The sequence below is a fragment of the Drosophila navojoa genome, chromosome 5 (assembly GCF_054131105.1).
Source record: "Drosophila navojoa isolate 15081-1374.11 chromosome 5, UAZ_NAV_1.0, whole genome shotgun sequence".
Taxonomy (NCBI): domain Eukaryota; kingdom Metazoa; phylum Arthropoda; class Insecta; order Diptera; family Drosophilidae; genus Drosophila; species Drosophila navojoa.
In genome coordinates this window covers 16,743,284-16,759,250 of record NC_142893.1, presented here as the reverse complement: position 1 = coordinate 16,759,250, position 15,967 = coordinate 16,743,284, and the positions used below count along the sequence as shown (strand labels likewise).

Genomic DNA, 15,967 nt, shown 5'->3' with positions numbered 1-15,967 from the left:
CAAAATTGCACACACAAATCTTCCATCGTTTAACGTAAATAGAATTTATCAAATTTAATTTCACGCTTCATGCGCTCATTTCGATTTAACTTTTGAGTAGCATAAAAAAAACCAAAAAAATAAAAAATAAAAAGAGGGCCAATGAATGTCAAAAAATGTGACCATAAATGACATTTGGCTCCTTGCTCGCCCCCAAGTGTCGGCGCCAATAAATCTAAGGGCAGGAGCTGCAGATAGTCGAGCAGGACTATCTAAGGAGCAGCGTTTGACATAATAATAGTGGATGCCGGAATCGTAGAGTAAAAATCAAATGATGTGGGCCGCCAGTGAAATGGGATGCGAATTGGTTTGCCCGAAGTTATGAAAGGCAAATATTTGGGCACATGTGCCAAAAGCGAGAGCCCCACTCATATTTTGCATATGCCCTATGCCTATGCGGCTGTAAAAACATGTCAAGAGCCAGATACAAACAAGAGGAAGAGGAGGAGGCAGAGGCAGAGGCAGAGGCAGATATGGCAAAGAAAACAAAACATTTTCGTGTCAAGTGTTGTCGAGAAGCTGTTTTTCAGCTTGACTTGCTTTTTGACTAGGGTTACTTACGGCAGCTCCGCAATGTTCGGCTCCTGCTGCTGCCTCTACCACACCCTGCTCTCCATCATCATAATCAAAAATGTATTTAATTTGCCTTTATTCTGTGCTGTTTAAACTTTTCGGCGGTTCGCCCATACATTTTTGATATATGTGCCATGCATAGTGATATGGTGTGGAAAATTACTTTGTATTTTAATGAGTTGTCTCTGATTTTGTGAACTGGGATGGGTCCTGGCAAAGTTGGTCCTCGGCAACTGAGTGAGGAGGCGTGGGCTGATAGAATGGCCTGATAAGAAGTCAAGTGAAACTATCAGGCATGACAATAGATTAACAGCTCTAACCATAAATAACAGGAAAAGGCTGCTCATGCGTTCGGTGCGTTGACACGCTGTGAAAGCGGAGAATGTTTCCTCATAACTGGCATGGGTTATTTTCCGCTCAATAGTGCCTCGAGCATTGCGCAATAAATTAAAATTAAAATATTTACACACACATTCTCAGCTGAAGATCTCAATTTGCCCGCGAGCGCTGAGCAACAATAGATTAGCCATTTATCTGCGGCAGCGATCGGCGGAGCAGTAGCAGCCCAGACTCGCTGCCCTCGGGGCTGGCATTTAATAGTGGCAATGTTTATTAGAATTACGACAGAGGATTTGGTTCACCCGCTCGCTACCTCTAGACGGCAGGCGACAGTCGCAATTCGCAATTCGCATTGGCAAGCCAAAAAGTTGCCAAGTGCAGCGAGGCGTAGCTTTTTTAATAGAGTCATAACTTGGCCTCAACTAATGGGGGCTCGCCGAGCAACTGAACCAGGCCTGGCCCAGCCCAATGGCCCGGTCCAGACTTTGCTTAGCAATAACATAAAGCCCCCTTTTTTTGCCCCTGCCTCGTCTCTACATTTTCCATTTTTTTTTTCTTTAGTGGGCACGACTTTGGTTACAATTCAATTTGCAGCGGGCGCTTTTCTTTGGACTCTTTTTTTACTGTAGTGGTCGGTGGCCTTAAAAACTGTGCCCCGCCGCCACCTGGTGTGTGGAAATTGTGGGGTGTTATGCCTTCCAGATACGTGTTCAGCGGGCGGTCCTAGCTGCAGTGTGTGGCCAACTCTGTGGCTGGGCTGGGCGCCCTGGCACTGTGTGCTGCAGTGGCTGGGGCTGTTGTTTTATTATCTGGACCTTGGCAGGGGACTCGCATAATTGTCTTGGGCAAAGTGTGTTCGTGTAAAATTTTAATTGCTTTTTAGTGCAAACACTTGGAAAATTTGTAGTTTTCGTTGTCTAACAAGATCCGAGCAACAGGCCAAATATCAAACATGTTAGCTGACACTGATTGGAAATCGCTGAACATGACAAGCCGCTCGTATGACAGAGCATTTATAGCCTAAAGTAGAAGAATGTAGGAGTAGAGGGGTAGGAGTTGAAGAGCTAGTGGAGTGTAAGAGGTAGATGAGTAGAGGAGGTGGTAAAGGCGGGCAGGTCATAGAAGGAAGGAAGAGAGGGAATAGAGTATAAGTATAAGGTGTGCACGAGTAGAGGCAGTAGAGCAGTATAAGAGGTAGATAATAGAGGTAGATAAATAGAGAGGAAGTAAAGAAAATAGAGAAGTGCGCGAAGTACACGAGTAGAGGAGGTAGAGGTAGATGAATATAATAGGTATATGAGTATAAGAGAGTAGAGGTCTTAGAGGAGAATAAGAGGAGCAGAAGGTAAAGGAAGACAGCGCGTAGAGTTGACGAGTAGAAGATATTGAGAAATAGAGGTATATGTAAAGCTAAAGGAATAAAAGGAAGTAGAAGATGCAGAGTATAAAAGGTAGAGTAGGCTGATTATATAAGAGATACACGAGTGTAAAGCAGGACAGGGCGTCGAATCAAAGAGTAGAAGAAATAAAAGAGTGGAGCTATATAAGATCAAAGGGGTAGGGGAAATAAAGAAACATAAAGGGAACCCGGATAGATCAGATGGTCAAAGTAAACAAAGAAAGACGGTTAAAAGGAAGCAGATTGAGGTGGAAATTGAGGAGCAGAAGAGTCTGAGAAAAATACAAGTAGATAGATACAGCAGATTGAGGAAGTAGAGAAGCACATGATTGTCCATTTGATCGATGCACTCCAGTAAAATCAACATGTTATTCCAGTTAATATTTCTTTTAGAATCAAGGGTCTTGCCTTTGACTTTCTGTATCACTCTCCCACTTTAATTAAAGCTTCATAATTCACAGGGCGGCTATTAAATAGTTGCTCCATCAACCACTTTGTTGAACTGAATCTAACCGACGAGCTCGATGCGAGCTGACCGCAACCACAACGACGACCACGCCTCCGGTTTAAATAGGCGACAGTTCACCTTTTTAATGAGGCAAGAAGTTGATGCCACATAACGAGGCCATTATCTGCCTTATTGTGTGGGTGTGGATGGGGCACGCAACTAAAGGGATGCGGGACGTGCGACAGACTCTCGCGGTTTAGTGAGTGCTAAGCAACCGGTGAGGACAATGCCGACAAAGCCTTGGCCGGGCTTTATTGTTATTTTAATTAGAAAACTTAGTGCCAGTCAACGGACGCTGCTTCCATAAAGACTTGAATTGATTTAAGGCTCTGGCCCGGCCTGGTTCGGCAACTGCAAGCTATGCTACGCTTTTTACAGCATTGAATATCAGAAACGTTATGATATATTGCAGCAGCTTATGCACTTGAAAAAAGCAGCAAATGTATGAAATTCTGCTGCGAAAAACAAGGGAAATTCAGACGAGCCACAGAAATTTGTTCGTTGCGAGCGAGGCAACCAGAAAAAAAACAAGAAATTCCCAAAAGTATGCAACACGCCCGTAACATGTGCAACACCACAACAACAGCCAGGCATTCAAACTTACACACACACACACACACACATTCACATTAGCCAGGTGTTGGTGCGAGCGAAGACGAACTGCAGACGGACGCAGAGCGCGGCAGGCGGATAGAAAGACAAACCGCAAGCTCGGCCAGCTGCCTTCAAAAAGTAGCATTTTATTTTTGTTCATAGTTCGGAGCTCCCTACACGAAATAGTTTTATAGCTACCCGGCAACGGTCACTCAGTGCGAGGGTAGCAACAATGGCCAGGGGCAGAGGAGGGCAGCAGGCAACGCACTGTGAATACTCTTTTGAGTGAGTGCAGCTCATGATTTGATATATGAATCTACAAAGTTCTAATGAACTGTAAGTTCTTAATTTATTTAAAATTAAAGTTTTCTTAATTTAAATGTCTTTAATATAATAATATCTTAGATATGAACTACGCTGGGGCTGTTAATACAAAACTGTATTTGATTTTAATAATAATTATAAATAAATAATAATAATTTTTATTAACCTTTTAATGCCTTAATAAATGTTTGTAAAATATCTTAAATTGATACGAGTTATATACAAACTGTTTTTTTTTTTTTTTTTTTTTTTTTTTTTTTTTTTTTTTTTTTTTTTTTTTTTTTAGATTTTATTGTACTAAAATCTGTACAAAAATATTTTTTAAAAATTATATTAAATATATAGCATATATGTACATATAAAAAGGCGTATAAAATATTATGGGTAATGCTTAGAAGACAACAAAATGGTTGTTCATGAATAAATAAATAATTTGGAAAAACAAATCACTGAGCTGGCGATTTTTATTAAAGTACAGCTTTAATGTTCCTTTAAGAGATTTACTTTTTGTGATTATTAAATATCAATATTTTTCATATTTTCAGTTCATTCATATTTTAAAATACAAATATCTATAAATTTATTAACAATTCAATTTCTTTTTCCCTTATTTTTCTAAACTTCTACACCATTATACAATAATATTAAATTATGAACAGTTAACCCAAACTCATGACATAGCTAATGTACCCTAGAAAGTGCTGCTAAATCGGTGTTGAGTTTGTTTATGACCAGCTCGTTGGACTGAAACGGATGTGCCTTTAAGTTGTATATCCGTTGGCTAACTGCAAATGCGCATGTGTGTGTGTGTGTGTGTGTTTGGTTTCTCTGTGCAGTTTTTGAGCTTGCAGTTTTATGCTGAAGCGTTTAACAAAGCATCGTAAATTGCATCAGGCCAGCAGTTAGAGAGCCAACCCAAAAAAAAAAAAAAGAAAAGCAGAGAAAGAAATAAAATCCTGAACCCACAGTCTTTACGTATAGGTTGCAGCACATGAGCCTAAACCCAGGCAGCCCTAGCATTTTATAGAGTTTTGTTCTTCTCTTCGGCTTCTCTCTGCCTTTAGTTTGCACTTTTATTGCACAGCCATAGATGGAGAGTATGGTTTTAACCTGCTGTAAAATTAGATTACTTTGGTCTTTGCCCATTTTTAGATAGCTGCCAATGTGTAAATATGACAAAAGAATTGCCAAATTTCTGTGGTCGGATAATGCTGTTCAAAGTAAGTGCTAAGTGGACCTGGGAGTTGTGGTCATCAATGGAGTTTTGCGAATGTGGCCGGAATTGTGTGAAATTCACTAATCCATGGGAAATTTTGTGAAGAGCTGTTGAATTTTAGAGAGAATAGTTAGAGTTAATTTTTAGGCAGAGTGTGGAATATCCATAGCTTAAATAGAATAATATAGAATATAGATTAAATGATATGATTAGATATAAAAAATTAATAAATAACAAAAACAAATATAAATGTATATAAAAAAAATAAATATGTTTATAAAATTATTATGATCATAAATTAGTAAAATATATTTGATTAAATATTTATTAAATATTAAAAAAAAATATTATTATTTAATATGTTTATAAAACTATTATGATCATGAATTAGTAAAATATATTTAATTAAATACTTATTCAATATTTAAAAAAAAAAAAAAAATAATATTATTATTTGGTAAAATATATTTTATTATATTATTATGTGTTTAGTGTGTTCTAAAAAATTGTAGTCATACATAAATTTATTTATTTAAACGTATAAAATACAAAATAATTAGATTAAAATTAATATTATTAATTTAAATTATTTAATATTTTTAAAATGAATTTAATGCTTACTTTATATATTTTTAAAAATAATAATGATATATTATTTTCAGTTTTTTCCAAAAATATCAAATAAAATAATAACAATAAATATTATTAATTTTCTTAGTAAATATATAAATATATTTTATTATTTTTACGGCACATCAAAAACAAATGTTTATTAAAATAAGACTATTGTTATTAACTTATTTAAATATACAAAATTTCTTCTATTTTTTTTTTTTAAATTTTAATAATATATATATTTTTAAAAATTCGGAAAATTAATGACTTTTATTTAGTCTTATGCGTAAGGGATTATTTTTGGTATTATACAAAATAATTATATGGAGATGTTAAATATTTTTATTTATATCAGTTTTTATTTAGCTCTACTATTTTCACAACAAGATAAGTTTATATCACATCCCTGTGAAAATCTCATTGCCTCAACTTATCTAGCTAAGCGTCATGAGCAATCTAAATGAAATCATGTTAAGTAAGTTATTATAAATGCACTGCAAACATTAAATTCGATGAGTGGATGCCTGGCTAGAGACTCACCTTGATAGAGTCATCAGCCAGTCTTTGGTCAATCGGCGGTTTCCACTGGACTTTTCATGGCCAGGCGAAACGCTTGCGCTGCAAACTTTAATTAAAGTCACGAGGAAGGGGTGAGGGGGGCAGCTTTTTAATTACAATTCAGGCTGGGAAACTGCATTTGATTGTGCGATAGGCGTTGCTGTGTAAATAGCCTCAACGGAGGCTGCCTGCTACGTTTGGATGGTTTATCAGACAGCCACGCCCATCGCAGCGTACAGTGGGCGTGCGAGTAATTTTTCTTACAGTGCAAATTGCAATTGGGCTGAGCGCGAGCTCTCTGTGCAAATAAGCAATTATTTGGCTTAATAAGTCAATGGGCAATGGCAACCGGTTGGCATATCTCATCGCCTTGACGCCTGACCGTTGATTGCTGCCTGGCCTAATAGAATTTCCGCGACTGCACGTCGAACCACGTCAGGCCCCGTTGGCCCCCTCTGGCTGGCAGCTGTGGCAACTTTCTGCTAAATAGTCCGCATAAAAGTTGCGCGCAACAAAGTTGAAGGCACAAAGTAAATGAAGCCGCCGTCGCAGCCTCAATTTAAAATTAAGCTCATGAAAAGTAGTTAACCTCACGCGGGCTGCGGCCAGCAGCCACCCCAAAAGGCCACAGCCAACGCCACCGCCAACGCCAAAGCCAAAGCCGTTAACTACAGCACAAAGTCAACGATGGCGCGGGCTGGCGAGGATTGGCTCTTGTTCGCATTAAAGTAAGCATGAAATTAAAGCTAACCCCAAAGGCGACTTGCAAATAAACTGCAGCCCTCTTCAGGCTGCTCAAGGGCTGCTGGCGGAACGAGGGCGCTGTTAAAGCGTGTGCGGGAAGAAGAGGGAGCGGGGGTGGGGTTGTATGAGTTGGGCCATGCCTTCTGCAATGTTGTTGCATCAAATTAGCAGCCATGTTGAATAAGAAGAAGCGCGAATTTTTGTTCTGTTTTGGCAAACAGGAAACAAAAGAATAACAAAACAACACTGAAACTGTTTAGCGAACACTGAGAGAAATTGTGGGGTACAGATAGTGAAGGAATGTTTATTAATGATTTGTGTAAATATTCAATAAATATTAATATTTTATTTGTTTATTTTATATATAGAATTAAGATAACCAACAGACCAGACACCATAGGAATAGCTGCCATATTCAAGAGGAGCATTGAAAGGCTCTCACTCTCTCACGCTCTCACTCACTCCCATATATGAGCTCATACGTCGATAAGGCAACAAACAAGTTGAGTTCTGATTTATTCACTCTCTAAAGCTCAGCTCTGCTCTATGCTAAACTCTCAGCTATCTCAGCAATCAACTCTCCCACATTTCAGCACCACAAGCAAATATCAATAAAGTCACTCATTATTTCTCTCAGTGCAGTGACCTAAAATCCATGTATATGCTGTGTAGGTTATTTGTTAAAGTTGTTGTGAAATTCTTAAGACATTTGTTCGTTGCATTCAGTTGTCTCGTCTTTAATTTATTTTGCAACATTTCACAGCCCTCCCAAGATAAAACGACGCGTCGTTCCCTCCGTCCATCCGTCTGCTGCGAACCATTCATTTTCTTGCGTTTTTGTTACTTCCGTCTATTTTTTTTACGATAGCTCCGATATTACAACACCCAAAGGTGTAATTGAATCAAATGAGCAAAAATTTCAGATTACTTGAAAATGTTTTGAGTGCGCGAACGCAGCGAGCGCCAGACACGAACTCATTTGGCTGGGCAATCAGGACGAAGGGTCGAAGGCGAATTGGAGCCATTTAAATGCAGTCGGAAGCATTTGTTCTACTCCAGCTGAGGGGGGCTGATTGTTGTATCTCTCTCTCTCTCCCTGTATATATACATTTAAGCATAAATATAGATACAACTTTATCTATTTGAGCACGCACAAGGTGAGGGTATTTTATAGTCGAGCAGTCAGGCCATTTTGTTAACTGTTTTATTGAAAGTTTCAGTTGTTGGCTGTCGCGTGTCTAGGCGTAAGGGGGCGTTGCTCGTAATGTTAATAATTGAAATGGCAAATGAGCTACAAGTGTGAATATTTGAATATTTGGCAAGTGCAATCAGTGAGAGTGCTCGCCACAGGCGTCTGCCGCATCCGGTCTCAAGCGGAAACGGAAGTGCGCAGCGCCAAATAGCCTGACAATGGCGAAGCCCAAAAGAGAAACATTTTCACGCACATATGCCCAACCGAAAACACAAATATTTAGAGACAGAATTATGAATGGCAAAGACATCAAGAGAAGACTTTCAAGAGCCCAGCTCAAAAGGAAAGAAAGACAACAGCTAAAAAAAAAAAATAACCGAAAAAATTGCTACAAAATGGCATTTAAGCTGCTTTTGGCTAAGAGCTCAGACAGAGCTCGGGTGGATAGTAGGTGGTACGTACCACCTAGGTGGTAAGGGTAGCGTCAGTCTGCTGATTTATGTGCTCTGTTGAAGGTTCAAATAAGCGTTAAGTTTTCATTTCCGTTGGCGCCGTTGCGCGGCGAGGGCCAGCCAAGACAACAGTTACACTCAGTCCGCGCCGTAAACTGAAATATCTGCACAAAAATGAAACTGAAAACTGAAAAGAATTATTTGTTTTCATGTTTTGTTTTTCTTTGACTATTCGAGCCACATTATTACAAAACAAATTAAGAGAAGAATGTTAAAGCGCAACGCAGTCGAAGTTTCGCATTTGGCAGCTAGCTAAATATATTGCTAGAATATTTCTTTGAGCAGGTGTGAGACGGGAAAAGCTTTGCAGCTGTAAGACGTGGGATTACAAGAGAAAAAAAAAATACTCATATATATAATGTACATTTTCCACACTCTCGTTATGGCTTATGGCAAAATTTTCAGCTCTGCCAATTGTAATAAATTAAGAGCAGCAATTTCTCATTAAAATATTTCCTCAAGTGCAAAATTACTTCGGCGAATGCCAGAGCTAAGCAACCCCTTTACAGCTGGGGGCGTTAATCAATGTTGATATGCAGATAGAGTCGAGTCGAGAGCTACACACACACACACACACACACAAATGTAATTCACTTACATTTATATTGTTTATTGTTCGTACTGCGGCGTATACGCAATTTATCAAACATAACAACGGCAATTAATTTCTTCTGAAGCTCGTTCAGAAAAAGTTAACTTTTATAAATCGAACGTAACGAGCGTGTAACAGGCCAAAAGTGAGGGCGATTTGCCGCCCTTACCTGTACGCACAGGGGTTGCTTTTCATTAGGCGGTGGCATTCTTACCGCTCTCCTAGCAGCTCAACTTTTCAAATAAAACTCAGTGGAAACAAAAAATGAAAATATATTTACAATTGGGCGTCGCATTCTTGTTTGGCAGTCGTGACTTTGCCTTTGTTTTGCCTGTCTCCGGTTTCATGTGGCGTATGAGTTATTTACTTTTGAGTTATTGGCATTTGGAAGCGTGGCTGAAGCTGCAAGGCGATTTTTAATACGTTTTTAAGTCATGTCTGAGACTGTGCATACGCCGTCTGGCTGGGATCATTGAAATATATATTCAAAAGTTTGATGAAACGAATTAACCAAGCAAGTCTTAGAGTGCTCTGGCCGATGGTGTTTGAGTTATGTCTGAACATGTCTCAACATGTTAGCTAAGCAAATCTGAGATGTTGTAGGAGATTGTTATGTAGAAGATGAGTGTTCTAGTGGTATAGAGATATAAAGAGATAGGGGATAGCCTGAAACATATGTATGTAGCAAAGTCGAGCATAATTCTTCTTCTTTTATACAAATATAAAAATATAATAAAACATATATAAAATATATTTATTTATTATAAACAAAATAAGTAATAATTACATACAAATATTTATGTATGTAAAGCACTTATGGAATAAAATTAATTAAAATACATATAAATAATATAGTATAAAAATAATGCAATGTAAAAATATAAAATGTAATGTAAAATATAAAAAATTGATTATAATATAATAAATTATATACAAAATATATTTATGTATTGAAATAAAATAAATAATTATATTAAAATAATGATATGTATTAAATATTTATGGAATATTATTAATTTTTATATATTCTATTTATATTTTTCTTTAGAAATATAATATATAAAAAATATGGAATATAGAAGAATAAAATATATATATACAATATATTTTTTTTATTAAAATATAATAAAATAAATACTTACAAAAAACATAATTAAATATTTTAATCACATGGAATAGAATTAATTATGGTAACAATTTCTATTTATATTTATAATATTAAACAATGATATTTAGCTCGCGTTGTAGTGTTTTATATCATATTGTATGAGGATTAATGAATGCGATATTAGGGAGCTGAAAATGCCCAAGGCCGTAGCGCGTTCCAAATTATATAGGCCCATGACAGAGAGTTTTTGTGGATTGCTTACCAATTGCATTTTGAGGCTCTCAAACTGAAAGTGAATTGATATGAGAGACACATTAGACTGCCCAATGGAATACCACTCACAGCTGTGATTAGACGCCTGTCCACATCCTGGGCAAACGTCGGGTATTGCGCAATGATCTTCGACATCTCCTTGTAGACAATTTCTACATAGCTCGTAATGGAGTAGGTCAAGTGCGAGTCAGTCATATAGAGGATGGCGCCGCATAGGGTCAATATCGTTTGAGTGCTCGTCCAGTCGATGTCAACGCTGTACCTGATGGCCGAGAAGGCATAGTAGGCGCCCGAGATTAGGGTGGCATTGAAGGTGATGTAAATGCAGAGAGTTTGCGGGCCAAAGATTTGGGTCAAGCGCCGCACCAGGCTCTGCAGCTGCGACTGGAGCAGCGCCACGCTGTCCAGGCGATCGGCCAGGGCGCAGTACTTCAGCTGGCGCAGGCTTTTGCCATGATCCAGCAGCTCCAGCAAATGCGTTTCGGCCACTATCCGGCGCAGCTCCTCATTCATGAGCAGGTAGTGTCCATGCACGTTGAGCAAACTGAAAAAGTACTGGGCGAGGATAATATTCATCCAGCTAATGATCAGATAGATGAGAAACACGCTCAGTGCTATGGTGGGCGTGAGCATATCTCGCATCCCATACAGGCCCAAGATGATGTGAACGCTCTCCGCCAAAAAGCTGGTAATCCCCTTGGCAATGACGCCGCGGCGCCACAGTCGCACCACGTGGGGCTGCTTCAGTGTCAGCCGGCGATAGCTGCGCAGCAGACGCACGAGTCGCTGCCGTTGCCACCAGCGGCTCAGGACAGTCACAATCACACAGCTGACCCGAAAGAAGATCATCAGCAGGAACACATACTGATGCAGGCTGTTGGCGTGCACCAGGAAGACTTGCCACACCCGACTGCTGATCAGCAGCGGCACCAGGCTGAAGGTCAGCAGGTTGATGGCGAGCGCCCAGAGAGTCGCGCCCCTCGTCAGCCGGGGCTCGCCCGTCTCCAGGTCGATCTCGAAGTTGATCACGCCAATCAGCCGGCCGTAGTAGTAGTTGCAGCGCAGCACAAACTGCACCAGGTCAACCATTGTGAATGACTGAATGCCAGCCGCTCTCGCGTTCCGCTTCTGCCAGCTCTAATGAAAAAACCACCGGCTCGATGAGATGGGCGGATAACGGCGACGATAGCTACTAATGAGCTCTGCGTAGCGGGGGCAGACAGTGCTTGATGCATTAATGTCAAGGGTATATGTAAATATATTAAGCAAATCAATCAATAGCTATTTGTATTGATGATTTCACTAACTTTTATTTAATTAATAAAGCAAAAATATTGAAAATTGTATGAAAGCGATTTTAGTTTACTTTGAAGAATTTAATTGGAATTTCTATCGATTACACAAATATTTCAAAGAATTTGTTTTTTACGCTTGAGCCTTTTTTTTTTGTGTGTGCTAAATCCTTTTCTCTCAGCTATGCACTTGCGTTATTTAAATTGCATTCAACTGCGAGCTGAAATAACAGCAAGGCAAGAGATAACCAATTTGATATATCAGTTTTTGACATAATGCAAGCATAAGCCAATTAGTGGAACAAAAGGCAAATGTTTTGCCGAGAGAGTTTGGTTGGGCTGGGTTTGCTTTTTTTGCATTTTTAAGCTGGGAATGCAATCCGTGCAGCTTTCTATTTTCGAGCTCGACTCGATTTGCATTTAAGTGGAGCGCCGCAGCGAGCCGACAAAAACACAACATTGGCGCTGGCCAAACAAAAGGCATTCAATTAAAATTTGCACTGTTTGCTGCCCATGGCGAAACATTTAATACAATTTACGCAATTAATTTCGTTGCTGAATGGAAAAGCCATTGAGAGAGGCGATATTTTCAAATGCGCAAAAATTGCTGACACACAAAAAAAAAAAAGGAGCAAACTGGAAGAGAGAGAGAGAGAGGGAGAGAGAAGGAGAGAGATGATTTGTATGCAATAATTTATAGTGTATACGCAGTTGAAGTGCAACAAAAAGTCAACATTAATGACCGATATAAATGCCAGAAATATGCATATACATATATAAACTATATACATATATAAACTATAAACCCATTCAGCTATCTGAACTTCTGGCTAGAGCCGTGCAAACATTTTGTGTAAAACAATTTGCACAAATTGCCAAACCGAATATGGGCCAGAAACACAAAAACCAATTTGTCGTATTGTTTGTCAATGGCCATAGAACTGAACGAGATGCGAAATGGATGCTGCCGAGCCCTGCCAATGAATGATGCTCAGTCATACATCTTTCTCAATGGCTCGCTGCTGCTGCAGTTCTTGCTGCCTATTTGGGTCATTGAAAAAGCCCAAAACTATAAGAATTTGTTGTGCATATCTCTATAAAGGTCGCTTTCGAGTACAAACTAGTTGAACCAATGCACGTGGTAGAAAGAGTCGAAATATAAATGCTTGTCAAAATAAAGTCACCATAATCAATTTTTTTTTAGGGAATGCTGCTTTAAAATCACATAAGAAAATTATTAATTAATTAAATTTATTTATTATATAATTTATTAAATGTAATTTTAAATTGAATTGAATTATTATTTTAACCGGGAGGTAAGTATTAAAATTTCATATTTAATGTATATTAGGAAACGCTTTTCTTATTTACCTCTCAATTAAATTATTTATAATTAAAGTTGAATACATTCTATATTAATATCTATTGCACTCTGCTGTATTATTTTTAAATTCAAATGAAACTTTAATCTATATACTTTTAAGCAATTATTTTGATAAATCTTTTGAATATACATTTACAAAAATCGCTTGCTAAAAAATTTTTAGCAGAAATGCGCCAGCTTACTCAGATTTATTTGTGAATATCCCACGCAATTTGACAAACTGGATTTATCTAAAAATTATTGTAAGCCACAAAATTAATATTCTTTGAGAAAAATATTAATATATGCAAAATATAGTATTATCTATGTGGGAAAAATTAAATATTGCAAACTCTGCTTTTCCATTACATGAAAAAAAAAAAATTACAAACATATAAAATTATTTTATTGATTTTCTTGGATGTTTTTATGAAAATTGATGAACGAAAAGATTATCAGCAATATGTGCAGCAAACAGACAAAATATGATAAATGATAAATAAAAGCAAATTTGAGCAGACTTTAAGCAAAATATCTGTTAGTATGTAGCAGATATGGACATAATTATAGTATGAAAATTATTACTTTAAAATATATTAGTATCATTTGATGATTCTCCTTTAATATTCTACTAAGCTAGGCATACTCCTAACTAGTTTTCATCTCCATTACGTTTGTTCTCATTTAGTAAACTATGGCTTGTATATGCAGACAAGCACATCAAGGTATGTAGAATTTATCAAACTGTTATTTAACCAGCACAATATAAATATAGATGTTAGCCAAGGCAAAGTCCAATTCTGGCCATACTTACTCAAACGAAAAGCCAGCGAATTCTCCCAGAGGCAAACTAAATAACTGATATTAATAAGCAAATTAATTGGGGTCTGCAATATGTAAACATAACTATAAAGCAGCATAAGGCTATTCTGATCTTATAAGAAAGATCATATAATCTGCAACTTAGCTTGTAGCTCAGGTTCGGCTGGCTGCCCGCCTCCTGCAACAGCGATGGCTATCTTTATGGAGCGCTAACAACCTGTTGCCGGCTTAGTTGTTGCCTGGGACTGGACTGGGCAACAGTTGCAGCTTACCTGGGCTGGCTTGAGGCACGCCACGCAGCCATCAATCAATCGAAGCGCAGTCAAGTGCATAAATTTGTAGAAGATGCTTTAATTAAGGCCGCATAATGCATTGCGATTTGCGAATAAATCTTTTCGCTGCTCGACACGAGACGCATTCAAAATGCTAAATTAGTAAAATGTCACTTTCGCTTTTAAGATGCTTGCTGCAAGGGAATTTGTGCTCTGCAAGGGGCGGGGGCTGTGATCAAAGCCAATGCACCGCCACAGAGGCACATAAATTATCGCTGGCTAAGCAGGCACAGACAGGCAGGGCCACTGCCACTGGCTGTTGGCTGTTGGCTGCTTCTGGCGAAATGTGGCACATGTGGCAAGCAAAGCATTGACATACTTCAAAGTGTTTGCCTCGCTGCATTGTTGTCGACTGCGATACCCTTGAACAAGTGCGCCAAAGGGGTCGCTGTCTGAGCTGTCTGCTATTTAGTTTTAGCTTTTTTTGTCTGTTTTTTTTTATTTTCTTTTTAGACTGCTCTCCGATATGGCATGTTATAGATATTTACAATGCTGTGACATCGCTGATATGTATGCGCAACTGCAATTGCAATTGTATCTGTATCTGTATCTGTAGTTGTATCTGTATCTGCAGCGTGTGCATTTCGCCTTCCTGTTCAACTGGCCAAAGGCGCCAGAGCGCATAAAATTAAATTCCTTATCGTTGGCGCCCTGCAAAACGTTTCACTGTTTTCTGTTTCTCTCGCTTTTTGCATCTTTTTTGCTGCTGCTGTTGCTGTCTGGCAATTTGCTTTTTGCGACAACAGCTAACCGGCAACAACAACAACAACACAACAGCAGCTGTTGCACCAACTGGACTCTGACCAGCCCCAAGTGTGGCTCGCTTTTGGCTTAGACGAACACCGCATGGGTTTAAAGTTTTCAAATTGAATTTTTTATGCATTGGCAGGAATTTAATTTGAATTTTACTTTTTTATGGAAAGGTGAAACACGTACAGAGCGAGAAAGAGAGAGAGAGAGAGAAAGAGAGAGTGAGAGGGCTAAAGATTCCTATTTTAATATAAATATCAAGTTAATAAGCGCCCAGCATCGACTGTGATTCCTTTTGTTGGCTCAATATGTTCTTGTCTACGTTTCTGTTTGATGAATTGAACCCAAACTTTTTATGTATTTTAGTAGAAGAATATAATGAATAAAATAATGAGCTATGTATTTTACTATTATTATTTAATTTTATTTAATTAATATTTAATTACTATACTATATATAGGTTTATACATATATTTAATATATAAATATTCTTTACTTAGCTATAATACACTAATTTCATTTTGATATAACTTATTTATTTATTAAAAAATGTCTTATTATTCACAATATTATTATTACATTAATTTTTTTTATTAATTCAATTTATTTTATTTGTGTCATATATATTATTATTATTGTTATCATTATTATTTTTTTATTAATTCAAGTTATTTTAATTGTTTAATTTTTGTTATATTTACTATTTAATTTTTTATTTAAAAAAAAAAACAAAATAAATTTCTTATTTTTATTTAATTTCTTTTGCTTAATTATTTATTATTATTAATTATTGTTATTATTTATTTGTTTTAAATATTTATA

The 15,967-nt window shown here is 37.6% G+C and overlaps 1 protein-coding gene and 1 long non-coding RNA gene across 2 annotated transcripts in view; one reads left to right on the top strand and one right to left on the bottom strand.

Moving 5' to 3' along the window:
- Nucleotides 1-4,079, top strand: part of LOC149091116 (uncharacterized) — a 36,157-nt gene extending 32,078 nt beyond the window's left edge. The window contains exon 2 of the long non-coding RNA XR_016196991.1: nt 3,992-4,079. This is a non-coding gene — a long non-coding RNA (uncharacterized LOC149091116). The remainder of the gene's footprint in view (nt 1-3,991) is intronic.
- A 6,358-nt stretch (nt 4,080-10,437) lies between these two features.
- Nucleotides 10,438-11,799, bottom strand: LOC115563922 (putative gustatory receptor 59d). Its single transcript, XM_030387645.2, has 2 exons — nt 10,656-11,799; nt 10,438-10,599 (listed from the first exon to the last, which is right to left on the bottom strand). Exons 1-2 carry the CDS (start codon nt 11,673-11,675, stop codon nt 10,438-10,440), a joined length of 1,182 nt encoding a protein of 393 aa, XP_030243505.1. The 5' UTR covers nt 11,676-11,799.
- Nucleotides 11,800-15,967: the final 4,168 nt, after the last annotated feature.

Bases quoted from the DNA above. Each gene is read 5' to 3' on its own strand.
- LOC115563922 (XM_030387645.2), bottom strand. From the start codon at position 11,675: ATGGTTGACCTGGTGCAGTTTGTGCTGCGCTGCAACTACTACTACGGC. The intron at 10,600-10,655 runs GTGAGTGGTATT...ATTCACTTTCAG, and splicing joins ACAGGCGTCTAATCACAGCT to TTTGAGAGCCTCAAAATGCA.